A 27,186-nucleotide genomic window follows, 5' to 3' on the forward strand; every position below is an offset into this window, starting at 1 on the left:
GCAGGGTGCTGGCAGCCGACAGGGGCGGCTCCATCTGCGGGAGAGCTCCTGGCTCAACCTTACCCGCGCCTGGCAGCCCGGGAAACATCCATGACCCAAAAACACACGGCAGTGCGTCTTTTGTCGGGAACAGCCGCGGCTCTGGGGGTATCCCCCGGGGACCTCAGCGGCCACGAGGGTCACCCCCAGAAAGCGCTACGGTGCCCAGGCCGCTCTCTCCGCGGAGTATCCCGTCTCCCAGACCCTCCGCTCCGCTCCGCGCCCGCGGGGCTGACGTCACCCTGCCCTGCGCCGCCCGCGCTGATTGGCTGCGGGTGACGTCAACGCTGTCTTCCCCCCCCTTATTTTTTTATTTTTTTTTTCCCTTTTCCCCCCCGGGCCCCCCCCGCTCCCAAGGCATGACCTCATCGCCGGGGGCTCCCCGGCGGGGGCCGGGGGGGGCGGGGGAAGGGGGGGCGCGGCGGGGGGGGGCCCCCCCCCCCGCCCGCCGGGGCATGCGGGCCCTGCGGCGCCGGCAGCGCCCGCGCCGGCGGAACGGCCGCGGAGCGGAGCGGAGCGGGGCGGCCCCGCGCCCGCCGCGCCGGGTCAGTGCGGCCCCTCCCCACGGGCAGCCCGAGCGGGACGGACGGGTCCGTGCGCCCCGGGGTTGGGGTGAAGGGCGGGCGGGAGGAGCGCGGGGGAGGGGAGGCGGTGCGGTGCGCCCCGCGTGTGCGGAGCGGAGCCGGCATCGCGCCCTGCGGCGGTGGGACAGCATGTACCGATCTATGTACGCGCCTGTGTGTATGCCGAGATACAGGGCTTCGCGTTTGCAGCGGGGGGCTGGAATTATTTCGGTGCGAGGGAAAGTGATGCATGTGAAGTGCTGGGGCTAGGGAGGGAGCAGCCCCACCGCGGGGAGTGGGGAAGGGGGGGAGCTGGCGATCCGCGGACGCGCATATCGGAGGCGCTGCGCTTGTTTTCGGAGCGGGGGGGGTGGTGGAAATCCCACCCTGCCTTCGCGGTGCGCGCTTGCCGGGCGGCGGTGGTGCAGGTGAGGAGTGGGCTCGGGAAGCGCCGGGAATACCCGCTGTCCTGCCGCGCCGGGGGTCGCGGATGGAGGGGTTTTCTGGCGGGGCTGAGGGCTGGTGTTTGAGGAGCCGGTGTTAACAGCGCTGTGGTTTTTCTGATGATGAAAGAGGTTGGAGTGTCGCCCTGTGTCCTTGGCGTTTAAACGAAGCCGGCATGTGTTCAGCAGCGGGGGTTTTAATGCAACACTTCACTGCTGCGGCTCCAAAGGCGCTGCTCGCGATTAATGAGTTAAGCTGCCCGTTTAAAATAATCCCTTCCACCTCCCCTAATGTGCCTGGACCGATTTATCACCCTCCACCCACCCCCAATTATTATATAGTGATAAATGTTAGTTTATGTGCTGAGTGTTGTTTGGTTTTAAAGATTCCTAGTTATTTCCCTTATTGATAAATAAGTTCCTTCTCCTTCCTGCTCCCCCCTCCCTTTTCTCCTCCCCCAGAATTAAATTCCTGAGCAACAGCAAAAGCTGATGTCAGTGCTTCAGCTTGCATTGGGGGAGCTCTGTGCACAGGTCAGTAATTTGCGGTTTCGTTAGAAGGAAGAACGCGGTGCAGTGCTATTCTGTTAGGGATATTTGGATTTTTCTAGGCATGGATGCGTTTATCCTTCGTATTGCGGTAGTTATCGACAGCTCCCTGGTGGGAGCTGGGCACTGCATAAGCATATGTGGAAGAGACCATCCCTATCCCAAGCAGCTAGCGATGACGAACACATTGGGAATTGTTGCCGGAGGTTCCATCTCCCTCTAATTTAGGGTAATATGGTAGACCCCCCTCCCCCAGGTTGGGATATCCAAGAAGCCTGAACAGGTAGCGCTGAGGATTGTGCCTGGTGGTGCAGGGGCCATGATAACCTTGAAAGCAGCTTGCCTGTGGAGCGGTGTTTAACGCTTGCTTGCATTGTCTCATCCTCCTGCGCTAAGGTGAAGGGCTCAGGGCACGGCTGCCTAAGCGCCCAAACGTGGCTGTGGGAGAGCTTTGTTTTTGGAAGGACTCAGTGCATGGGAATTGGCCTTTATAGGTTTGGCCTTGCCTCTGCGTGCCCCTGCGCTCATGCTGTCGGAGGGCATCCATGTCGGGAGGACTCTCTCTGTGGAAGAGGTTTGTTGGGGGTTTGGGTCTGGATGGGGGTTCCTGCGCTTGCTTTGGTTTTGCTTGTAACAGTTCCCAAAACAAAATAAGCTGCAGCCCCAAGAAAAGGCTTCTGGCCATAGTGCATTTGGGATTTTATAGTGCCCGCAAGGACCTTGCAGGTGTCTTGTCCCCAATTTTTCCTGGCACAGCCACAGTGGCAGAGCCTGGATGTGTGGGACTACCTGAATGGCTGGGACCAGAGTGGACAGGCAGATGTGTAAGCGGCATAAGGATGCCCAAATGCCTCTTTGCAGTGGCAGTAGGCAGAAATTCCTGCCCTCAGCCCATTGGCAACACAACTGAGAAGTGCAAACCTGGGGCTGGAAGGTTTCCAAGCTGAGATGACAGCAGCTCATAGCAAAGTCTTTTAACCTGACAGATTTGCCTCCTGTGGCTTTCAGTTGTCCCTGCCTAGACACAAGGTAAGGAGTAGGGAAGGAAAACCTGGATCTAGCACTGCTGTTTGAAATTTAGCCTCAGCTAAGTTTGGGAGAGCCGAGCAAAATGGCCAGAGTCCTTAGGAGCACTGGAGGCACTTAAAAGCTCTTGGGGCACTGCATGGAGTTTATTCTTGCAAATACTGCACCATGTTGTCTGCAGACTGTGTTTTTGCTGGGTGCCAGGTACCTCGCTGAGAAAGCCACTGAGGAGCCTGCCTTTGGAGAGCTTAAATTCACCTAATATTAAATGCAACATCACTATTACTACCAAAACAACCTCGAGGGCTGGGTGGGACTAAGCAGTAGTGCCTGTCCCATATTGCCAAATTGGATCTTGGGACATGAGAGAAAAACAGCTTCTCTCCTGTGCAGCCCTATCCTCCCCCAGAAAACCTCCCCAAAGGCTGGAAACCCATTGTGTCTCTGGATTTCTGAAATGACTTCTCTTAGCATGAATATGAGCAAATTCCCACTCCATCCCTACTACCCCTTACCTCTGTGCCAGCTTCTTTAAGGAATAGGGGGTGTGTTATAGGTGGTTTTCCTCTTTGGATTTGCTTCCTTGCCTTTAAGCAAGGCTGTTCTTAGGGATCAGATGTTAGTTTCTCTGGTGCACAGCTTGGCTCCTGAAGCCCTGGGCACAGGCAGGTGCAGAGCATGTTAACACTGTCAGGAATGGAAGGAGGAAAAGGAGGTGCTCCAGCACTTGGCAGCTTTGATTTATGGTGCAGGCTCATAGGACGCTGCCATCATACTGAAACAGTTCCAGCAAACCGAATCTGGTAGAGAAGGAGGCGATAAATAGAAGGAGCTTGTGGATGCTGACCGCTCTCTCCTAGAGGTTGCACTGGGAGAGTTTGCAGGCCTTTCTCCCCTCTGCCGTGTGTTCAGTGGCAGTGTTAAGGGGGGAGATGGTTGCAGGCATGCCCGGGTGCTCACACTCCCCTAAGGGCAGCCCCTGGGTCTTGCTGCGCTCTTTCCCTTGCTGCTATGCAGAGAAACTCCTGCAGCCAGAGCGGCAATGCAGTCATCCTGTGGGGAAAGCTTCAACGCTCCTCTGCATCCCCATGCCCTCTGGGTTTTAAAACCTGTTTTTCAAGCTTTGCATTTCTTCTCTGAAGATACACCTGTCCCGCCTGATGCCAGTGGGAAGGAGGCACCTGACGTAATTACGGCAGGCTTGGGGAAGGGAGGTGAGTGGCCTGGGAGCATTCATCAGATAAGAAGCTAAACAAGCTCTCTGCTCAAGATTTTCTCAAGCTTACTCAGGAGATCTGGGTGTACTTTGTGTGCAGGATTATAACACAGACAGGGGAATGTGAGAGGGGGTAAAAACTGACCATGCCAAGATGCTCTGCACTAATGGCATGAGGGGCTGCTGTCAAAGCCAGACAGTTTGCGGTGTGTTTAGTGGTAGTGCAGGTTCCCTCAGGGACAGTGGGTGGTGTAGTGCACCCTGGCAATGCGTTTGCCTGCTCACCTGATGGAGGGGGAGACCATGGCATGTGTCTCATGCCCATGGGAGAGTTGTTTTGCCAGAAGTGGGCCAGCAACTGAGACCGTGGGGGAACATGCCAAGCTCTGGTCATGGCAGGTGCCTTGGTCACCCTGTCTCCCTTTTAGCTTGAGGTCACAGAAAGGAAAACAGGGTCTTACCTCTTCCTCTTCCAAGAGATGTTTGTAGACCTTCTACCCCAAGCCTTTGGTTTCATGCTGTCCAAGAAGCTTCTTTGGCTCTCAGCCATCTCCACTTTTAAGTAAGGAGAGTAAGAGTAAGGGTGGGCCATGTTGGGTGGCCATGCCTGGCAGAGAGCCCTGCCCAGCCTGTGTTGTAGACTGCCATGGCTCCTGTAGGATGACTTGCTCCATCTCTCTGCTATTTGGCTCTTTCTCTGAGGTTTTCTAGACCCAGCTGGACAGGGTAATCTAGCTTGGTGTGCAGGGTGTTTCTTCCTTTGCTTTACCCAGAGCTTCTGTAGCATTGATTTTGCTGCTCTGGACTTCCAGTTTCCCAAAGTGACAGGTGGTGCTTGTTTGCATGGTACCTTGGAAGGATCAGCATTTCAAAAGATAGGTGCAGTGGTAGCCCAGGCTGGGTTTGGAGGAAACCTGGAGGTGCTCTCTGGAAACTGGTCCAGTACACAGAGTATCTTGGTGCAAATGGGGAGCAATAGCAGGACAGAAATGCAGGGACTGTGTTACATGAAGATGAAATAAGTGTTGCATTTTGCACTGACTTAAAATAAGGGAATCCCAGCAACGTATCTGGGGCTGGAAATCCTTCTTTGAATCCCTTTTTTCTTCCCACTCCTCTTATGCCTTTTTCCCTGTTGTTTCTCTGTGCAGAAAGGTTTATATCATGGTTCCCTGAGGTGTGCATTCATGACTTGTCTCCCTTCATTGTTCTTTTTTAAAACTAAGCCTTCTCTTGGGGCAGAGACCTTGTATTCTTCAGGAATTACTCCAGAGCCCTTCAAGGTCCTCTAGCAATTTGCAGAAGTGGCTCTCTATATAGCATTTCTGCATCCTGAGTTATGGGGAGCATTATTTTTGAGTCCACTGATGACTGGGAACAAGTCATTTGGTGACCAGAAGGGCAAGACAACCTGTTCTGGTGTTGATGTTACTTCTCCTTTAAGGGAGAGAGGGGTTGGACCAGATGAACTCCTGAGATCTCTTTAAACCTGCATTATTGCATGACTAGTCCATAAGTACCCACTGTCTTGCTTCTCACAGGCTTTTGTAGAATACCTGTTATTAGGAAATGATGGTGAGGGGATGTGAATGAGGTGGACCACTGCTTTGATCCTGTATGGTGATTCCAGTGACAGCATGACCCTGGCATCCTCCTCTCCACCTCCTCCAGCCCTGCTAATGATGCAGTGCGTCTTTCCGGTTCGTCTCTGTCAACCCACATTACTCACCCGGCATTTGGATGCGCGGTGTGCCCGCATCCCCGGCTTTTCATCTTGCCTTTTTTCGTCTTTTTAATAGGGGATTTAGTTCTTTGAGGAGCGCTGCTGTCTAAAGCTAACACATGGTAATTCAGCTGATGCAGCAGAAGCTCTGAGAGAAATTTCAGTCTATTAGGTGATTGCAGGTTTTTTGCATCAAGCAAGTCAAGACCTTCCCACACGTTAAACCTGTGCCTGCATAAATCACATATCTGTTGAAGTCCAGACCCTCCTGCGTAACACCAGGTGATCTTTGCTCCAGATAAAGAGGGCCCATCCATCTCTGGGGTGCAGAGAAGATGCTTGTTGAAAAGAAGCAACCAAGAAGTATCTACATCATCTGATTGTTTTTTCATTGCCTCTCACAACCCTCATTTTCAAGCTTGCGATGGCAGCCTGGTCCTCCTTGAGCTGTAGCTTGAGTGGAGTTATTCATGCCATCTTCATCTGCCTTGGCTGGCAGCCCTGCCTGGGGAGCGGACGGACGCAGCCTGAGTCTTGCTTGGCACTTAAGGCTGTTGAGTGGAGGGCTGGTGCAGAGAGGGTGCCAGCAGTGCTGACTTGAGCTAGCCCATGAAAAACCACGTTAACTGCTTTGCTGCTGTCGATGGACCTTGCAGAGATGTCCCTGGCAGCTGTACTAGCTCAGCAGGGCTGAGACCTAGAAGCCAAGCAAGCCAGGAGCTGTCCTTTACACCTTACCTGTGGCTCACCTCAGGTTCAGCTCTTCTGATGGAAAGTCAGAAGGATGCAGCAGGGCAGGAAGGTGACCCAAAGGAATGAGCCTCCAGCCAAAACTGAGCCAGGGCCCTCTGAATTGCTATGTGGGGTGGTGAAGAGACAAAATGCCTCCTGCACACTGAGGGAAGTTGACTACTGCAAAAAAAACCCGAATGCAAATCTCTGACTGGGCAGAATCTCCCCAGACATGTCCTTTTGTAAAGCGCTCTCATTGTACCATTAAAAATAGATCTCCACGTTCTCCGCTTGCTTGCTGAATGCTGATGCCTGTTAATTCTGTGTCATCCTCGCAATCCCTTCTGCTTTGAGCTTGGCTGCCTCTTTGTCTGGCACCTGAGCAAGATTCATTCAGCAGTACCTGATACAAAGATAAGGGTGAGCTCTGTTGGAGTCCAGCAGGACAGGTGGGAAGGGGAGGATGACTGAACTAGTCTTAGCTGGGGGTCAACCAGCTAAAGGGGCAGGGCTTACTTGGTGTGATCACTCGTGCTTTCACTTGCATGGTCAGAAGCAGGGCTGAGTGAGACCTGCTGTGTGGCAATGAGTTGGAGGATGCTTAATCTCTGGGTGGATGTCATGATACATCTCGAGAGGGGTTTTTGCAACTGGGATTAAAATACATATATATCATGCTTCAACATCTGCCTGGAGTTGGTGAGGGGAATATTGCTAATTGTTTCCTCCAGCAAATGAGTTCATCTAGTTTGCCACCCACGATAGCAGTGATAATATGGATTAAGAGAGAAGGCCCATGTTACAAAGTGCTGCAATACCCAGCTCTCAGTCAGGAGGCTAGGCGGTGGGCTTTCTCTCACAAACAGCTGTGGCATCTGACTAGCAAGCCATGGCTCAGCGTGGTCAATGGGCATGTGCTGATCTGCCTGTCCAGGGTGGTGAGGATAGAGGAAGACCTTTAAAACACTTTGTTTGACCCCTGTGTCACCTCGGATTAACAGAACAAAACCAGCTGGTAATGAATCACAGCGCCCAAGGGAAAAGGAGAGAGTGGGACAGGAACATCACCTTTGGGCTTTGCCTGTCTTGTGTGTTTTTTCTAGATAAAGGTAATCCTCTGAAACTCTGAGCTGGTGCCTCCTCCTTGGGGCTGTGGTAAGAGGTGGATCCTGAGCTGACACATTCTAATTCATCCCAAACCTGTGAGCAATTTGGCTATTGTGTGTATATAGGAAATTAAGAAAGCCTTGAACCAGGTCAGAAAAGTCTCATAAAATGTATTTACTGCCCTGAGGAATGCCTCATCCCATGGAATACCAGTGTAGCCCCTTGCATTTGTGTTGAATTCTGGATCTCCTAAGGAGAGTCAGAGTTTTGTGGGCATGGGGTGGCATAACTGTGGATATTGGCTTCTGCTGACTGGAAACCCGTGCTGGGAACTGCACCTGCATCTCAGTTTGCACTGGTTATCATCAGAAACTGCGGGAAAGCTGACAGAGGGCAACAACCTTTTGCCATTTAAATATGGGGGCCTAATGGCCCTGCACTGGGCAGGTGCAGTGACTGCCTCTGTGTTTGCTAGGTGCTTGCTTCGCCAGCCTCAGCCTCACCTGTGACTGTTTCTGGTGCTCTGCTGAGATGGACAAGCTCACATCAGTGGGGATTGTGCTTAAGAAGTGAAATGCTGGCCTATTTATCTGCAGCCTTGAAGAACCACAGCTTAATCCTGTGCTTTCTTTCACTTGGTGTGTAGGTGTAGCAGGAAAATAGCATGGAGGTCCTGGAGACCCTTTCTCCAAGAGACTGCAAATGCACCCAGCAGGTATTTATGGTGTTTGGTGTCCTAGGATGAGAGAGCCAGACCAGCCCTGCAGAAGTATCTGAGTGCATACCTTTCTGGGCTGCCTCTGTCTGCTCTTGTTGCAAAAAGGCAAACAAGCACCTTATCCCCAGGATAAGCTTTCTGGGCTCATGGGGTCATGCAGCAAATGATGGGGATACCAAGCGGTGGACAATGAGGACCCTTGAAGCATCAGTAGGACTAGATTTCCCTTCTCTAACATGACATGTCCTCTGTGATATGTGCCAAGCTGCTCAAAGCAGAAGGTGCACTTAGCTCTGGGATGAGAGAGTGGCCAGCTCTCGACTTGGCAGCGTGAAAATGGAAATGGGATAGCTTTGGTATTAGAAAGCAGCATGCTTGGGAGCTCTCTCCTCAGCATGGGCAAAGGCAGTGATTAAATGACTGGCTGGTCATGGATAACCTTTGGTCTTGGCTTTTGTAGGCTTTAAAATGAAAGCTGAAGGGGAAAACCATATAAATCATGTTAAAAGCACAAGCCTAAGAGGAGGAGATACTGCCCTTGTCATCTAGACTCCAGCTAAATTCCTTTCCCTCCTGTCCCTGTTGGCTCTTCCTGACCAGATCTTCAGACTGACCACCATGACTGCAGTCAGAAATTTTTCTGGGAGTGGCCAGTCTGTAAATCCTTAACTGCACATGGGTTGCTTTGTGAAAGCTGGCTAGGAGGCAGTTGCATTTGCAGTCATAACCTGTCCAAAGCTGCTGGCACAAGATCAGATGGTAGGAGAGGATGAGGGACCCCTTCGCTTGGGCTTAACTGCAACCAGAAGAGCCGGCCTGCCTTGTGGGGTGAGGGGTGCATGGGAAAGACTCCCTTACAGCTTGGTATGACTTGTCCCCTTTCTTTTCATCCCTGTGTTCCTGTCTGTGGTTCAAGTGTGAGCAGCCCCATACCACCAGCCGCATACCCAAGGCTGACCACCCCCATGCCAGCACTGCCACGTGCTTCCTCACCACATCCCTCCTCTGGTGTGAATGCACCATCTGGCACCTTGCTGAAGGATGTCCTGGCCCTACAGCCACGTCCTCTGGTGGGAAACACTTTCTGGACCGCGGGGTGCAGGTGCAGAGGGCAATGGGAGATGCAGGGAGACAAGTGGGTGCTGTTTGGGTGCATGCAGCTCCTTGCAGGGCTCCCTCACATGCTGTTTCCAGCCTACGGGAATTGAAGGGAGGCTGCGGCACAGAAAGGAGGAGCAGAAAGGAAAAGAATTAAAAAAATAATGAGATCAGCAACCCTGAAACCCTGGCAAAGGTGCAGTGGCTGCCTCACTGTGATGTGTTTTCCCATCAAAAATGGGAAGGCTGCCCTTTCCCCCCTTCCCAAAATGCTCCCTCCATGGAGGGGTAAGCACAGGGGCTCTTGTCCCAGAGGGAGGATGCCTGCCTTGTGCAGAGAGCCGAGATGGGGTTGTAAGATCAGTGTGGATGAGGCTGTGGGGGAGTCCTCTGTCTGCCTGGTGGGTGTCAGGGGTTTGAGCAGGGCAGCACACCTTAACTTGGCTTAACTGCAACCAGAAAAGCCACTGCCATCTCCCCTACATCTTCATACTGCTGGGTCTCAGGAGATATCGTTCCTCCCCATCCTTGAGATTCACCAGGGAAAGGTGAGCAAGCAGGCTTTGTGTCGGAGTTAGTGGATATGGTCAGTGGTGTTTCCCAACCTTATTTTAAGGAGCAAAGGAAAAAGCCCCACTCCATTTTTCCATCGTCAAGCAGAGAAATCTTTTGTGCTGCCTCTTAAAGGGACCTTGAATAGCTGCTAAGGAATCGTCAGCAGTTACATCACCTCCAAAGCAGCTACTGCAGGCACCTGACAGTTTTGTCCCACTGTTACTCTGGGGCATCATTAGTGCTCCAAATTCCTCGTCCTTGGAGAAAGCCTGCATGGCTCACTGGGAGGGAGAAGCCACTGTGCAGTTTATGATGCTATGAGTGCCAGAAGAGGATCAGGAAGATGGGCTGAGGCTCACTGAAGATGAGGTTGAGCAGGGGACACATCGTGGTTTCCTAGCCTTATCCCATTGGCGACGCTGGGTTCATCAGCCCGTGCAGAACCCGAGCATCTTTCTGGGAGTGAGCTGAAGGCGCTGCAGTAGCATTGCCTCGGGCCGGAGAGCTGCCGTTGCCTGGCAGCTGCGGGTTTCCAGGGAAACCAGAGGTGCTAACTTGTTAATGAGCCCCGCGTCCCTGATTGCTGCTGCAAAATAATAATAATTAGTAATGGGCCTGTGATTTAGGAATCCCTCAAACAGCGTGAGCCTGCCGAGGAGAGTTTGCAAAGTACCAAAGCACTTGAAAGGAATGAGGGGATAGGGAAGAAAAAAGGGTGTGGGGATTGGAAAAAGTGACGTTTTACATCTTAGTAAGTGTCTGGAGAGCTGGGATTGGGTGGGGTCTTGCCAGTGTCCCAGCAGTAAGCCTGGGGCTGGTGGCAGACCTGACCTGGATGCATGGGGAAGCCCTGGCCAGGCAGCATGTCACTGCAGGGCTCAGAAGGCACAGATATTTCCCCAGATGGGCTGCAGGGGGAAAAGCCAGATCACTTAGCTCAGTGCCACTGGGTCCCTGGTGGAGATGGCAGTTCTTCGGGAATGGCTGCTTTTAGATTACTGGAGACAAATGAGCAGGTGTTTCCCTTGGTAAACTCAAGGTGGAGGTGCCACCAGAAGGGTATGCTCCTGGAATGACCATCACAGGGAGTGTGCTGTAGATCCGGCCTCACATGATGGAAATGTGTTTGTGTGGTCAAAGCTGCTTCCCACAGCAGAGCTGTCCTGCCTGGGACAGTGAGGGGAGTATCTCCTCAACTGGACTGCATGGGGAGGGTAGAGATCTCCAGGACACAACTACTAGCTTGGTGCAATGGTTATGCTGGTTAGTGAGGTTTGTGGTTGATGCAGAGACCTGCTGCTCTTCCAACTGATGTCTCCAGAAAACAGAAACCAAATCTGTGCCCTTCCCTTCTCGGCTGGGGGCCTTGTGCAAGACAAGAAATTGAGGGAAGTGGCCTCCACTTGGTGATCTGTGTTGGGCTGGCACAGGGAAGATTTCCTGTGGCCTGGCATGCCACATGGATAGACTCAGGCTGAGGTGTGTTTCAGGTTTTCTTGCTCTCTTGCCTGGCCTGCCCGGAAGATGGTCACAGCCAGGTTGAACGTTTGCCCTTGTCCTGGGTTGCTGTGTGTGTCTCTGTCACACTCATGACTCGTGCCCAGCACCCCTCACCTGACATGCACATTTGTGGAGGGGACACCAGGGACAGAGTCCCTGTGAGTGGGCAGTTGGCCCACTTGTGCTAAGCTCTGCAGGTCTTTCTGTCCCTCGGCTGCAGTGTGGCCTCTCCTGCTGGCTGTCCCCATTCAGCTAAGCTGTGTGCCCATCTCCTCATTACAGGCACTCTGGGAGAGGTGGGATTAAAGGATTAAGGGAGTATTCTTCAGGAACACTCAAGAAGATTAAGATGGCTTTAATAAACTGATAAGTGAGGACACACAGCTATGTTTCTGAAACCCTAATTTAGGATCCAGGTTAACCTTTTCCCCTGGTCTCCTCTCACCATGGTGAGAAGATCTCTTACTTTAGCAGTGCTCCATGTAGTACCTCTTCCTTCAGTTTTCCTTCTGAGCCATCTGAGCAGAAGCATAAAGACATCTTTCCTCCTTCTCTGACAGTCTTCCCAGGTAGGGGAATGTTACAGCTCATCTGAGAGACCATCTCACATACAGCCTGCAGGGTACTGTGAAGGTCTCATAGCCTCTGCTGGTACCTGGAGTACCTGTTAGCTGGGGATGAACTCACCACCCCTCAGTCTGGCTTCAAAATGTCCCATGGTTGCTGCCAGAGAAGTTGCTTGTCTGCCTTTGACCTGGCTGAACATACACAGAGAAGTCTTGGTTCTAATGCCAAGGTTACAGCTCCCTATGACCGCACTCAGTTGGCCAACTCCATCCCCTGCAAAGGCTCCTGGAAGGAGGGGCAGAATGGACTATCCTTGCCCTACCTTCCCCCCTCTCTCTTCCATGGAGCTGGGAGTGGAACCTGTTTGATGTGTCACACGTGTCTGCCACTTGGTCCTCCTGGGCATGCTGGAGTGGTTGTTCTGTACGAGAGGGGCTATTGGCTGACCTGGGAAACCTTGTCTGTCTTCTCCAATCTCTTCCACCCAGGCTTCCAGTCATCTGCCAGAATTTCATGCAGGCCTTTTCTGCTTGGACTTCTCTCAGAGTGGTAAAGCAATCAGGATCTGTTCTCTTTCCCAGATCCCTCTGTTTGCATCTGAGACCCCCAAAGTTTACCCATTGCTCATTGTCTGGAGATCGGATACCGTGTTATCTCCAGAGGAACTGTGCAATGTTGGCTCACTCCTTCTTCCCACTTGAGTCCTTCACTCTCATCCCTCTGCCGCAGTATTATCCCAGTCTTTTTTGTCAGTCGACTCTTTCTATTCCCTTTTTATTTCTTGGATGTAATTGTAAGAGCCAAGAAGAATTCACAGCCTGGTGTCCTGATTGGGAAGGGAGGCAGAAAGTGATTTGGGGAGTGGGGTGTGAAAGGAAGACGAAGGGGAAAAGCTGGCTAATTTGCATCCTTTCTGAGTGCCCTGGCTCTATAGCCAAGGTACAGCAGGGGGTCTTCTGGCAAGGCGGTAGCAACGTAATGAGGTGTGTCATATCCCAGCAGGAGCCAGCCTCGCTCCCCCTCAGACCCCCTAATTAGAACTGTTTCAATTTTTAAGCCCCCTGAGGAGTTCTGGGGGGAGCGGAGTTCCTGCCGTGGGGGGACTGCCCAGTGCCCACTGAGGGGGCAGCTCTAATTGGAGTCGCCATGAGGAGCCGCAGAATGTTACGTGGGGCCGGGGACAGCGATGCCATAGTGCCGCAGGGTTGCCAAAATGCTTTGTGCCAGGAGGGGCCATCACTAATGCAGCTTTTAGGGAATTTTTTCCCTCCCATAATTTGTATTAACACATTGGCAGAGGCAGCAGGGGTGTGAGACAAAGGGCAGAAAAGCACTGCACGTCCTAATGTGGCTTTGTACTGGGAGCTTGGATCCTTAGGCTGAAGCCTGGGACGTCTACCGCTACTTTGGGAGGCAGGCCTGGTAGCCCAGGGAAGTGTGGGCTTTTAACGCTGGTGTCATGAGCCAGAGCAAATGCTGGAATCCCCATCCTCATGTTCTGTGGCTTTCCATCCTTTCCCTCCAGGTTTGGTGACTGGTAACTGAGGTCCCTGTCATGTCACCCAGTGGTGTGTCCAACTCAAGCATCTGGTTTGTATCTTGAGCTACCATTGCAGTAGGTGCCCACATTACAGAGGCTTCAGCTGTAGGAGCTAACTTCTGGCTTACTTGGAGCAGGGTGACTCATAAGCCTCCTCTAGTCCATGGACCAAATCCTGATCTTGCAGAAGTCAATGAAAGTCTTTACGCTGGCCTTTTCAGGCACGTTATTCATAGTCCTCCTAATTCAGATGCATTAAAGCTTCCACGAAACAGCTTGTGGGTTCTCTCTAAAACACCGTCTGGCAGGAACAAGAGGAGCCTGGTAGTAGCCCAGGCTTATTTTCTGAATGACTGCAGCGGCATTAAAACCTAATGCCATTAAAACATGCCTGCAATGACGTGTTCCATTAAAACCTAAGAAGACACTCTGAGCTGAATGCTCCCCAGCGTGCCTATTGCTCTTGCAGACCCCGTGGGGTCCTTCCCCGTGGAGGAAGCTTGTTCTTCTGATAGCACTTCAGAGAGCACAAGGCTCGACCCCCTCTCAGCTCCTAAGATGGAAACACAGGGTATTTGTATACAGGATACCCCCATATATGAACCCCCTTTCTAAGTCTGCACAAGTTAGATGCTGCAAAGCAGTAGGCTCTTTGGGCCCATCTCAGTCCAAGTATAGCTTCCCAGGCCCTCTGTCCTAATGCCTGGGCTGTTCCTTGAAGACGAGAGTAAAGGTCAACTCAACTTCTTGTCTTCCAAGAGAGGTCATCTTCTCTTGACTTGCCAGGAGGCAAGCTAGCAAAGATACCCATGAGCAGGCTCTGATGAACAGGCAGGTGAAATCCAGTGTGAAGTGATGGACATGAGTGAGCAAACCTGAGTTGGTGGTGTGTCTGATGGGCCCTGAACTAGCTTTTATCATGCAGCAGCAGAATCTTAGAGCTGAGCTAAGCTGCTTCTGTGAAACCATTAGCTCTGTGCTTGGCAGAGGTCAGAACAAGCAAATTGAGTGCAAGGAGCCGTTGGGCTGGGAACAGGGAAAGGAGGTGACATCTTACCCCGTGCAGGTCCCTGGTGTGCCTGCCTCTCAAACATGGCACATGGTGGCTGGCCAGGGTGGCAAAAGGTATCTGTGCAAGAGGCAGCTCTGTAGATGCTTTGACCTGCAAGGCTCCTAAATGAGGTCTAGATGTGGTAAGAACTGTGGGAAGGTGATTAGGAAGCAGACATATGTGGCCTTTTCTGGTGCAAGTAGTAAGGATCACCCAGAGAAGCCATCAGTTAGCAGATTTGGAGCAAACCAGGGGAAGGACTTCTTCAGTGTGGCTGACAAACCATTCTACTCCCTGCCCCTGGCCACTGTGCCTGTTAAATTAAAAGCTGACATGGCCTCAAAAAGCAATTAGACAAATTCATGGAAGAAAGTTCCACTGAGGGCTATTAAATACAAAGAGAAAACCTTTGGTTTGGGCAGCTCTGGAGCCACAGATGCCCTCAGGCTGGGAGAACATACTTAGAAAGTATGGATCGTTACACTCTTAGGCTCTTCTGAAGACATCTTCAGAAGGCCAAGCCCTTGGGGACTTGGCCCAAGGTAAATGCCATCCTGCCCAGCTGACCAGTTGTCATCTCCTTTCTTCTCTTCCAGGTTCAGCACAATGACTTGGCACTCTGCATGTTAGCAGCATCGGGACACTAGGACAGGAGCTGCCCTGCTCACCCCTTACCCCTCGCTCATTCCCCTTTGGGGAGACGGGTGCTGGCGTCCCTGCCCTGCCCTTCCACCCCTTGCCCCCCACTCGCCATAGAGGGGACAGGCCCGTTATGGCTGGGGACAGGCTCCCACGCAAGGTGATGGACCCCAAGAAGCTGGCCAGCCTCCTGAGGAACGGAGCAGAGGGCACCCTGGTCATCGACAGCCGCTCCTTCGTGGAGTACAACTCCTGGCACGTCCTCAGCTCCGTCAACATCTGCTGCTCCAAGCTCGTTAAGAGGAGGCTCCAGCAGGACAAGGTCTCCATCACGGAGCTCATCCAGCCTGCCTCCAAGATGAAGGTAAAGGATCTGACCCTCACCTTTCCTGGTGGATGCTCACATCCTCTTCCTGGTGGGATTCAGGCTGGCCTAAGGGCCACCTAATACGTGCATCCTCCTCCCCCTCCATCCCTTGACCCCAGTATCTGCCAGCATCTCTCTGACACCCTTTGGAGAGCTGGAGCATTAGCTCATGCGGCCACAGGGCTGTCCTCGGGGACCTGTTTGTTGCCTCTGCCCCATTGACGTGGCTCCCTGCTCCAGGAGAAGCAAGTCTAACAGGTATATCAGCCTTAGGACTTGTCTTATGCCAGCAAACAACCCCCCAAAGCCTTCCCAGAGCTGTAAGCTTAATCCCCTGCTAAAAACTCTTCCCCTCCCTTCTGTCATCTCTAACTCCATTCAGGGACATGTAATCCTCCTCCCCTGTGACGCCAGAAGCTCTTATCCAGTGTCATGGCATATTATCTCTCCCAGGCTCCTCTCTCTATCGCTCCTGGTTAAATAATAGAGGTGGCTCTGAGCCACGGAGCTGGGCTGGAGTCCCGGCCAGAACAGTGCCGGGTCCCCCTGGGGTGCCATGGGCTGGGCCCTGCTCTGCACTGAGGTGCTATCGGAGGGCTGTGCCGCTGGGTGCCGAGATGCTGCTGGAGAGCTGCGGCGGTGGGTACCGCGCTGGCTGCGGGACGAGCTAGAGGGTGGTTCACCATCCAAAGGGTGGTTTGCCATCGCAGCCCGCCCTCCTGCCGGTTCGCTCTTACCGTTCCCCCCCTCCTGCCTTGTAATTTTATGGCAAAGCGAGGGTAATTCAGGCGATTAATCAAATGCTCGGCCCAGCTGGAGCCATCTGCGTCGTGTCCCCCCCCCCGCCCCCCGCCACCCCGAGAAGCCACCGCTGCCCGCATTGGCTGCCGGTGACATCACCCCGCCGGGATCAAGGGGACTGGCAGCGCGGGGGGGCGGCCTCGCGCCAATCTGCTTCGGTGATGCTCTGGGCTGGGCGATTTGGAGGGGATTGCAGAAACTGATTCCTGAACGGCTTTAGCTGCTCTTAAATCCCCGAGAGAATAAAGCAGAATAATCAGTTTTTCGCCAGCTCTGAGGAGAGCGGTGCGGCCGCCCTCCTCCCGGCGAGGGTCACCTCTGCAGTGGCCGCCGTCACGTGGAGCGGCAGCAGCAGCAGCAGCAAAAGCGATGCGCAAGGGGGAGGAAGAAGAGGAGGAGGAGGATAGGGAAGGGGGAAGCATGGAAGAGTTAACATCAGCTGATGCCATCCGCAGCTTTCCAGCTGCAGAGGAGCAGTGGCTCCCAGAGGGGCTGGCTGGTCCTTCCTGGCATTCCCTGCTCTGTCCCCATGGAAGGATCACCTCCTCCTGCTCCTGGATCATAATGGTTCACTTACTGGCTCGGGAAGAGATTATAACCAGGGATGCCAGGGAGACAGAGGAGAGGCAATGCCACTGTCTTCAATTCACGGGTTTTTCCTTTTTTCCTTTCTTTTCGATACGGCTGAAATCCCTCCTGGCACATCCATGGGAGGAGGCAGAGTGTGCCACTCTGCACAGCCCCTGCCATGCTCACCGCTTGCATGCTGCCTCTCCCAGCACACGCAGCCCAGGAATTAATTAAGCTTCAGGACACCCTTGAGAGGTTAAGCCACTTGTCCTGGGAAGCTGGAGAGGAGAACCACGGTGGGAGGGGATCATTTTGTATTCTCATCTGGCATAAAGCAGGAGTGGTAGCTGTGACTCGGGGTATCCAAGCCTTTACGTGCATGCATTTGTGTGTTTGCATTTTGGGGTGATGAACTTCTCCTCCCATTTCAGCCACTCGGGTCATGGTTTTGGGGCCCACAGAAATCAGTATGGTCTGCTGCTTCGACGTGCACAGACCCTCCTCAGAAGGGGACGCTGAAAGCTGGTTTAGACCTCCAATACATTGTCATTTCCCTGCCTCCACTGCCATCGCTGGCCAATACCCCCCAGCCCTGCTCTGCCCCGGGCTCCGCGCACCGGGGCTAGTGGGGGTGGTGGGGCGAAGCGGGGGGGGGGGGGGGGGCGACGGGGGTGGGCGGGGGGCACAGCCTGCGTTGGGAGCAGATGGCAGGAAGGGTGACATCAGTGGCGCGATTGTCCGGCCCCATTATTCCTCCTGACGGGCCTCCCGCCCTCCTCCTGTTTCCTGCTCCCGGCCGGCCGGGGCTGCCGAGACAAAGGCGGCTGGCAGCGACGCGGAGCTGCCCGGGCAGCCAAAGGGCAGCCCCGAGCCCTCGCCTCGTCCCACTCCTCCTCTCCTGACCTGGGCAAAGAGAGCTGAAGCTGCACATCCCGCCTCGGTGATTCTCAGGGTGGTGATGACCTTTTGGGGAAGGAGGCAGGGGCAAAGCCTTTGGGCAAACCCCACTGCCAACTCAGCTGCTCCCGCCTGCGTGCTGGCAGGGGGGATGAGAACATTTGTCTAATCTGCTTTTCCCAGGACTTACTCTCCTCTTTTCTTTATTGCTGCTAAGGAAGGGTACCATTAACAATGCTTCTGGGGGCTGCAGTTTGGGGTGATGCTGCAAGATAACAGCAGCTCCTGGCTTTTTTGGTGCAAGGAAAGGAAAGGACCATTTGGGAGGAAAGAAGAAATGGAAACATTAAAAAGCCCTTTCTTTATTTCAATTAAGTATGCCTGTGATACTACAATTGTGGCAGCTATAGGTGCCATAGCTGAGCTACTGCTCCCCGAGCTCCTGGTGTGGACCATCTTCCCATGGTGCTTGAGCCAGCAAAAACTGCAGCAGCAATTCATCTCCCAATTAGCAGTAGTTTCCCTCCACACAAAAATGGTACCAACATACTGCTCTGGTTGGTTTTTAACCCTTCTCCCAATACTGACAATAGTAAATTCTCACAATAATAAATTCCAATAACAACTGGAATCATTCGACTCCTCGGTGCAGTTTGGAGAGCAGAGGTTATGGGAAATTCCCACTTGGGGTTTTCACCAGCATTTCTTTAGGGAAATGTTGAAAATTTTCCTTCTTCAGGATCACCCTGGAAAGTCCACCTCTTGACAGTTTCTCACTTCCTGAAATGGAGCTATCTCCAGAGCCGCTATAGCCTCGGTTTGAGGCAAGACACGGGTCTCTTCAGGCGATGGGAATATTGATTTATTTGCATTAGGAGCATGGCTCTGCAAGCAGCTGTTTTGCTTGAGGGAAAGCCGGGGCTTATTTTTGAGCTGTGTGCCTGGCTGCTCTTTATGTTGATGGAAGCCCTGTTATTTCAGTGGGGTGATTCACTGTGTTTTGAAACAATATGTGGCTGAGATGTCAGTAGTAATTGGGATAATAATAATAGCTGGCTCTTATCTTAGCCTGGATCACCTGTAGAGCATCATTATCCCTGCTTGGCAGCCAGGGAGAGGCAAAGCAGGGACCTGGGCTGTGTTGAACCACTCAGTGCTGGGGACTAATGTCCATAAGGAAGTTACCTTCTGACAGAGCTGGAGAGGGTAATGGGGAGCACAAAGACAATGAATGGATGATCTCAGCCGGGTTTGGTTGGAGCTGTTGGCTGGGTGGTCCCTGCTGCAGGCTGGCCATACGCCTCTGGCTGAGATGTTGGCAGGGAGGAGGTTTGTCCCTGAGGAGCTGCTCTGGGGCACCTCCTGCAGTGGAGTGGGCCAGCGGCTTTTTGAAGGCACACATGGGTTTGCAAGTCCCACTCAATATCTACTTGGAGCCAAAAGACTTGCTGCATCTTGGCCCCACTGTCCCTTGCTGGCTGGATGTGGGGACCCTGCCTGGAGCGTGATGCCTGAGGTTTGGTTACTTCAGCAGTCTTGGGATTACAGCAACCGCTTGGGAGAGCTCCCACCATGGAGGTGCTGCTCCTCAGAAGGATGCTCTGTTGTCAGCTGTGCCCCTGCCCTGTGTCAGCACCTGGCAGAAGCAGGACTCTAGCACAGAGTATCTCTTCAGCTCCTCTTCTGGCCTTGTTAGTTTTTAACCTCCCTACATTTAAGACCAGAGATGGGGTATGTCAGGAGGGCATGAGACTAATAGGAGGCCCATGGACCTTATTAAACATCTCTGTCCATTTCTCTTTGTGGTGAGGAGCCAGGATACCAGTGCAGGCTCCTTGCATGCTCGCCAGGACCATCCTACTGACATCCTTGTCCCAGCAAGCCACATATTTATTTTGCAGCCAGGCCATGCGAGGCCAGCACTTGTTTGGCATTTACATTGAGTGAAACCTTATAACTTTAATAAGATGTAAACCGTGTCGCACATCTCTGCCGTCGCTCAGCAACCCTGTAGTAATGGCCCAAACAAAGCCTCCCCGTGTGGAGGGAACACTAAATCCTATTGTGGAATAACTCTGCTCGGCCAGAGCTGGTATCTCTCCTGCAGCCGCCTCAGCCTGGACTGTGCAGCTAGGATAAGCCCCTGCCCCACCACAGATCAGTCCCTGCCTCACCATGCTTTTCAGAAAGATGTTTGTGCTGGCATGGGGCTTCAGGCTGGGAACTGGGTCTTTGGGATGCATTAGGAGGACTTGAAGAGGTAGTGGCCCTCTTAAGGATTGATGGGCTCCCAGCTCCGAACGGGCTTGTCAGTCACCATGTTTTCCTCCAGCTGTGCTTGAGATGACCTCCCACAAAAGTCCTAATTCAGGGATGGCTAAGGAAAAGATGCTGGAGTACATCCTCATCTGACTTATCCCAGGTGGCTTCAGTCATTTTTCAGTGTCTTATTTTAAAATTCCTGTGTCTTTTTCTCTTCCCTCTCATCTTGCCTTTTCATCCCTCCTGTCATCCTGCTCAGCCATGGGGACAGTTTTTTTCTCCAGTGCCTGGTGCCAGTCTGGGGACAGGTGGGTCCTTTGAGCCCCCCCTTCCCAGTGCTGAGCCGAGCGTGGTCCCCGATGGGGATTTCTGTTGGTGCGGGGCAGTCCTTCTGCTGCGGTGGAGAGATGTGATGAGCTCAGCTAAATCAGTGCGCCCTGCAGGTTTATTTGGATAGTGCTCACGTTGCCGAGCAGGGAAGCACCTGCAGCAGGGTGTGAAAGCAGCATTAATAGCAACAGCAACCCTGAGTGAATCTGCTCTGGTGGTAAGATAGGGCTAGGCAGTGAGGGCTAGGCAGTGAGACAGCAAAAGGAGGCAGGCATATGTGAGTGGTAGCTTGTTCAAGTGGTCTTTTGAAGAGATTTTGGAGAGGGCTGGGCAGGGGGAGGGCAATGGGCAGCTCCAACACTAGCTGGAGAAGAGAGCAGCTTGCAGGCACATTCTCTCCTTCCCTGCCTGCCACTGCCTACCCCTCCTCCCAAGATGTGATGAATGTGTCTTACCCCGCTGGCTGGGAGGGCAGGCGCTCTCAAGCCAGGCGTATGCCATGCACCCAGCTACTCAGCAGATGTGCTGAGCTGTGCCTCTGTGAGGACTTTTATCTTCTTTTAATGCGCCCTGAACATCCACCAAGTGAAAGAACATATTTGCCCTCTTTCAGCCCTTAGAGGTGATCTGCAGGTTTGGAGTGAGCTTCCAGAGGGGTAATGCCTACAAAGGTGTTACTGTGCTGGGCATGGTGTCTCCAGCCTGAGTCCTGAAGAGCTGTTTTTCCAGCTGTACTGATTCCAGCTGCAGCACAAGGGCTGTGCTTGGAGCACCCTTGCCTGCAGGACCACTCCCCTGTGACACCAGCCAGGCTGCAGAGGAGTATCTGAGGGCAAAAGTCGGCTGGGGAGGAGGTGGTGGAAGAAGTTCAATTTCTGGGATGCAGTTAAGTAACAGCAAGCTGAGGGTGGGCGATGGGGAGGAGTGACCCTATTTTGGGTAGGATGCTCAAAAGTGCTTGCAGTTGGTGGGGCTGCTCTAATGGGCATCTGTGCTGACACACTCCTTTGTAGCTGTGGATTAGAGTCCCAGGCTAGCTGGTGAGCAAAACCAGCTCGTGGAGATGGTGTGGAGCTGGAGTCTTCTGCTTGTGCGACCACTAAATTTATCGTTGCTTCCCATGGTGGTGTGGACAGCAGCATCCCCAGTGCTCAGCCTGTTTCTCTGATCCCTGTTTTTCACCACTCCCCTGCAGGTGGAGGCGGAAGAGCACCAGGACGTGGTGGTCTATGACCAGAGCACGCGGGACGTGACCGGCTTGGCTGCTGACAGCTTCCTCTCCATCCTCCTGGGCAAGTTGGACAGCTGTTTCCACAGCGTCTCCATCCTCACAGGTAGGAGCCCTTCATCTGACACTCATGCCCTTAGCCTGGAGCTACAGAGCTGTGGCTGTTCACATCAATGTACACCTGCTTTCCTGGCCACCAGCTGCTGTGGTGGAGGAAGGCAGCCCTGCGTGCAGACTAAGGAGGCTCGACCCACGTTGGCATCACTGGGTCCTCCCCATGCCTTCATTCCTTGCACGGTCCATCTCCCCTCCTCTGCACCCACCAGCCAGGGTGAATGAAAGAGGAGGGTATGGTGGGGTTGTGGTGGCATGGATCCAGCCTTCCAAAAGCTGCCCTTTGTTCTCCCGTCCCTGGGTTGCTTCATCCCTGGTAAATGTGCCAAGGACCCGACCTGATTCAAGCACTTTGTTCCCTCTTGCTACTATCAAAGGGAGGGCAGGAGGAGAAATCTGTGTGTGTGTGGTGGGAAGAAGGGGAAGGAGGACAGGGGCAGAGAGTCATCACTGAGTGAGTCAGGGTCTGCTGGAGATGATGCTCTCCAGGCACAAGTGTGCAGGCAGGAGGAGGCACGTGCTGCCCTAATTACAGCCCTTCTGCAGTGCAAAATGTGAGGCAGGCGACTGATGAATGAAAAGGTCTGACCCATCAGAGAGGAGGAGAGAGAGGCAGCAAACTGCCTAAGGGAGAGCTAAAGCTGTCTGGGACAGCTGGATGTCTGCCTAGTTGGCTGCCTACCTCTGAGCTTTCTGCCCATGGAGAGGTGGGCAGGCACTGCCCCTTGCAGCCCCTCAGTCCCACTGAGCTCAGCCAGGTTCCTAAACAATGGCAAAAGCACAGAGATGGGAATCACGTCTGTCCCTCAAGCCTGTCCTCCTCCTGTAGCAATTGGGTGCTGCTTTGGGACTGAGGTGGAGGGTACAGACATCTGTGCCCCAGGACATGACAGGGATGGAGGGAGCTGCCATCCTCAGAATCCAGCAGGGTAACAGACCCTGGGAAGGGGTAGTTGTGATGGAGAAGGTAGCACAAACAACTGGCATTCAGGGAGCCTTGCCCATGCAAGGCAGGGGTAACTGCTGATGAATTAGAGTAGTTGCATTGTGATGGGGAGAACAGAGCAGAGAAACAGCGGGAATAAACCCAATGGTTCAAGGATTTCAAAAGAAGGCAGGGACTACACGAAATCACATTAAAGCTAATTAATGTGGCCTGGGTTGCAGGAGCTCTGCTGAGGCCAGTGCTGGAGGATTCTGCCATGAGCTTGCTATGGCAGCCCCTGGCCTGCCCCAGCAGCTGTGGCTGCGGTTTCAAGGTCATTGTGGCATAAACAAGGGCACAGCTTGGTGCGTGGTGCAGGAGAAGGAAAAGGTCGATTTGGTTGCATCTGGGAAGGAACATGCTTAGTCATGGGGATGGGTCAGGGAACAGCTTTGGCGGCATGACCCTGGCACCCCTAACCCACTGCCACTTTCCCAGGGCTGGGCAAGGGGCCATGCTGTACGGTGGCTGCAAACCCCCACCCCGACTCCTCCTGGAGCCAGAACAGGGATGGGTGAGGTGGCCCTGAAAGCCCCAAAGACTGTTTCCGCCTGGTCAGGGCAGTGAATGGACTTGGGGGACCCTCGAATTACTAGTGCACCCCAGCCACACACTCAGCATGCCCCGTGCTGGGTGAGCACTGGTAGCATGCCACTCCCTTGGCCATCAGCATCGCCACCACCGAACTCCCTGCTGGCAAACTGCTGCTCCCTGCTTGGGAACACGCATCATCCATCTTCAGGGCAGCCATTTCCATCGCCCTGGGCTGCAGGAGCCCAGACCCCCAAGCAAGAGTGTGGCTGTGCTAGGCACCAAGCAAAGCTCAAACCTCCCAAATTAAAAGCGCCGCAGGCCCACCGCCTCACGTGGAACGTGGGCCACCGGCAGGTGGAAAAAACTGGAACTGAAATGTAGAACACTGGGTCATGGCGGCGGTGCTTTACATGGAAATCCTGACTGGAAGTGGCTGCGCAGAGCTCCGGGGGAGGCTGGGCGCACTTGCCGACAGGCACAGCTTCCTTCTGCCTGCATTGCAGGCAGCAACGGGCTGTTTTAGAGGCAGCTCTGGAGGGCTTGGGAAGTCTGGGGCAGGATGTGTGGGGGGGTGCCTGATTCTGCCCCTTTGCCCTGGTGAGGTTTAACCCCTTGGTCTGTCCACTCTGGGCTCAAGCACCTTGTCCTGCCCCAACCCATTCCGTGCCTCTACCTGGGGGTGGCTTGTGACCCTAGCAGGCTGGCAAGAGCTGCTGAAATCTCAGCCTGTCCCTTAGGGGATGCCATCACCTCAGTGAACCCTGTCCTGAGGGTCCCCAGTTCAGTCTGGCAGTCCTGCACAGCCCCTCTGTGCTCCCCAACTCTCAGCCCCAGCAGATGCCGGGGTCCATCCAGCCTCCATGTCCCCACCCTGTGCAAACACCACCCTTGGCCTTTCTTGCTCACCTCCAGACCAGCGACCTTCTGACCCTTGAAGCAGCTGATAGAGGATGATGGGTGAGGACAGGGGAGCTGGGGGTGGCAGGACTGGTGCCAGGGACTCCTTAAGGGTTAACTGCCCAGAGAAGTGATTCCAGCGGCTGGGAAGGAAGAATCTGAGTCAATTATTCCCAGTCTTGGAAATCATCGGCTTCTCTTCTTTTTTCCCTTTTTTTTTTTTTAATTGTGTAAGTATAAATAGTGCTGCTTGCTGCCCTCCATCCGTGGGAGCAGAAAGACTGTTGATTTATATGGTTTTCCTGACATCACATGAAGTGGTGGAAAACTGAATGGAGCCAACATTTTTCCTGCATTACGTAATGCCCCCTCCCTCCCAGCCCAGCTCTGCTATTCCTGCAGGAGCCTGACTGTTCTTTAACCTTTGTTTACTTCAGCACAAACCCTTGCTTTTTTGCTTTTTTTTTTGCAATTTTTTCTTTTTTTTTTCTTTTTTTTTTAACTTTGCTTTCCCCTCCCCCCTTTCTTCTTCCCCTTTGCAATCTCCTGCTTGGTTTTTATTAACAGCCATTATCTGCTTATGAAGCAGCAGCAGCAGCAGCAGCAGCAGTCTGGCTCCATTGCTCCCTGATAGCTCCCGCATGCCGGCTCTCATATGGGAGCCTGGCCAGATCCGTACAGTGGTGCTGAGCTGCTGGGTGCTGAGCTTCACCAGCTCCTCTCCATTTGTCTATTTGTGGGCACTGTGGAGATCTTCTTTTACTCCTGTTCTGTGGCTAAAAGCAACAGCTGAGGGCTTGGGATGCTCATCCAGATGATGCTCAGGCACTCATCCTGTCCCTACTTCTGGTCCTTCGGCTGAGCACTGGGCTCTGCTCTCCTGTGTTTGAAGCCATGTTCCAGCTGGAGATGAAACCAGGGTGGAAGTGTGACCAGTGGCAGTGGTCCCCACAGCCTAGGCTGCTGGGGTTGGGACCCCCCTTGCATGACAGAGACTCTTTTCACTGCGGTTTCATGTGCTGGGGGAGCTTTACCATTGCGATATCGAGCTCCGACCTGAAACAGGCCCCTCAATTGCTTTCTGAACTCGAGTCATGAGCTTTTCATCTGGCTCGGGAGCATGTGTGAGATCATCTTCAGCGCCCCCCTCCCCCCGCTTTTGTACCAATTCTTCAAGGAATGTTTAAATTTTCCAGTCCTGTTCTTTCTAAATTTGGAGCGTCTGTTTACTCCCAGGATTCGGAAAGAATGTAACAATATCATCAGCGACAAATCCCTCCCAGCCCTCCGCTCGCCATCCTCCTCCTCAGTGAGCAGGCTGGCCTCGGCAGCACTGGCCATGACCCAGGTCCTTTCCAGCCCAGCAGTGCCATGGCCATCAGGCATGGCTGGAGAGAATTGTAGTTGCATGGCAGCAGTGATCTGGAGGGGGCTGAAATTTGGGAGATTTTGGGGGAATCTACCTAAGACAGGTGACTTCAGTGAAATTTAGGGGATTTTGGGGGAATCTACCTAAGACAGGTGACTTCAGAGTAGGCAAAATGAAGTAGTGAAAAAGGGGATTTCCATTGCAGGAGCTGACTTGGGCTGCCCAGGCATGAGTGGGTTCAGCACTGAAGCACTGGCTGGAATTATTTTAGAAACAGGGACTCAGGGGCAGATGATTTTAATTAAAAATAAAAAGATGAATGAAAAAAGTCAAGCTAGGCAGGTGTGAAAGCAGCACATAGGTAGTGCAGAAAAGAGGGAGCTTGCCTTCAGTCTGAGTCTCAGGGGCTGGAAAGGCAGGAAAAATACAAATGAATCTGCAAAGCTTGTCATGGCAGAAGCTGAAGCTAAAAGCTTGCTAGGATCCAGAATCAGAACTGAGGTGTCTTTACAAACCTAATGCAAGAAAAAACAATAATCTAAAACCTAAGAAAGAAAATACCCCAAACTGACACTTAGATCATCAGTCGCAAGCTCTCTGGTGGGAGTGGGGAAGCGGGACCCAACTGCACTGGCTATTTGATGGTCACCTTCCTCATCGCCCACTCTGGAAAGCATCATAGTTTCATCTCTTGACTTTGGTGTGTGAGTGTGTCTACTGGGGACACAGCACGTGCAGAATGCACTAACTGGTGGATTTTGTCCTCTGACTCCAGCAGAACCTCTGCTCGGTACACAGGCCTGAAGATGCACATGTATGTCAAGCATTAAGGCTATTTCAGGTACCCTCAGGCTGTAATATCCAAGAGCACTGGTGGACTTGGCATGAATCCATCAGATGTATCTGCAAGGTTTTCCTTTAAAGTCTAATTACTGTCTCTGAACCTCCAGCAAGCACTTCTGTCCACCTGTGGACGCCTCCATCCCATAGCATGCTGTGATGAACCAAAAGAAGCAGATCCTCAGCTGGCAGGAGTGTGGATATGAATGAGGTGGGCACAGGGGTGGGATGAGACCAGAAAAAGTGCTCATGTGGGACTCTCAGTTTCTTGCTTCTCCCAGATTTTTGAGTTTTGAAGAACGAGCTTTGCAAATAACGTGACTGGAGCTTCTGGTTGTTATTCATCTACAAACTGCCCACATGATAGGTGGGAATGGAAAAAAAGTAAGAAGGGGTGTGGAGGGGGTTACCCCCAGCTTTTCTTCAGGCTGTAGGTGGTGGAGTGCAGGGGGATTACCTGTTTTTCTTTTGACTGTTTAGAGGACTGGAGGTAGGACACTGATACCAGCCTAGTGGGAGAGGTGTTTTTTAAAAAATCAAATGGTAACACAAAGATTTGTGATTTTTACAGTCCTGGAGCTTTAGGTAACTCTCCAAACCTCCCTCCCTCTCATGCGAAATATCCCTGGAGGAGTTGCTTTCTTTCCTACAGCAAAGCCATCTGGGACCACTTTAGCCTGGGCAGCAGTGTGTTTTCTTGCCCTCTAGCCCCCCTCCAGTGGGTGTTGGCATCCAACTTCAGACACCCAGCCCAGCAGGTGCCCTAGGGAGTGCTCCTAGTCTCTACAGTCCAAGGCATGGAGGCGGAGTAAGGTGCCCCCTTCTCACCCTCAACCACAACCAGGAGATGCCTGAGAAGCTTTCAGCCCCGGCGGGACCAGTGACTGCATCCCTGGGAAGGGTTAAGCCAGGTCATGTATGTGCAA

The 27,186-nt window shown here is 53.0% G+C and overlaps 1 protein-coding gene across 4 annotated transcripts in view; it reads left to right on the top strand.

The window, feature by feature from the left end:
* Positions 1-561: 561 nt before the first annotated feature.
* DUSP8 (dual specificity phosphatase 8) overlaps positions 562-27,186 on the top strand; it is a 46,785-nt gene continuing 20,160 nt past the window's right edge. Inside the window, exons 1-3 of one of the 4 annotated variants that reach the window (XM_027702522.1) lie at positions 562-584; positions 15,024-15,430; positions 21,489-21,627. In XM_027702522.1, the coding sequence (XP_027558323.1) occupies positions 15,200-15,430; positions 21,489-21,627 (370 nt within the window). In that variant the 5' untranslated portion in view covers positions 562-584; positions 15,024-15,199. Of the gene's footprint in view, positions 585-608; positions 630-1,015; positions 1,031-1,073; positions 1,580-15,023; positions 15,431-21,488; positions 21,628-27,186 lie in introns of those variants that run through there. The other 3 variants (XM_027702533.1, XM_027702538.1, XM_027702530.1) reach the window with 3 other exon arrangements.

The sequence above is a fragment of the Neopelma chrysocephalum genome, unplaced genomic scaffold (genome assembly GCF_003984885.1).
Source record: "Neopelma chrysocephalum unplaced genomic scaffold, ASM398488v2 Primary Assembly neopelma1_24, whole genome shotgun sequence".
In the NCBI taxonomy this organism is placed as follows: domain Eukaryota; kingdom Metazoa; phylum Chordata; class Aves; order Passeriformes; family Pipridae; genus Neopelma; species Neopelma chrysocephalum.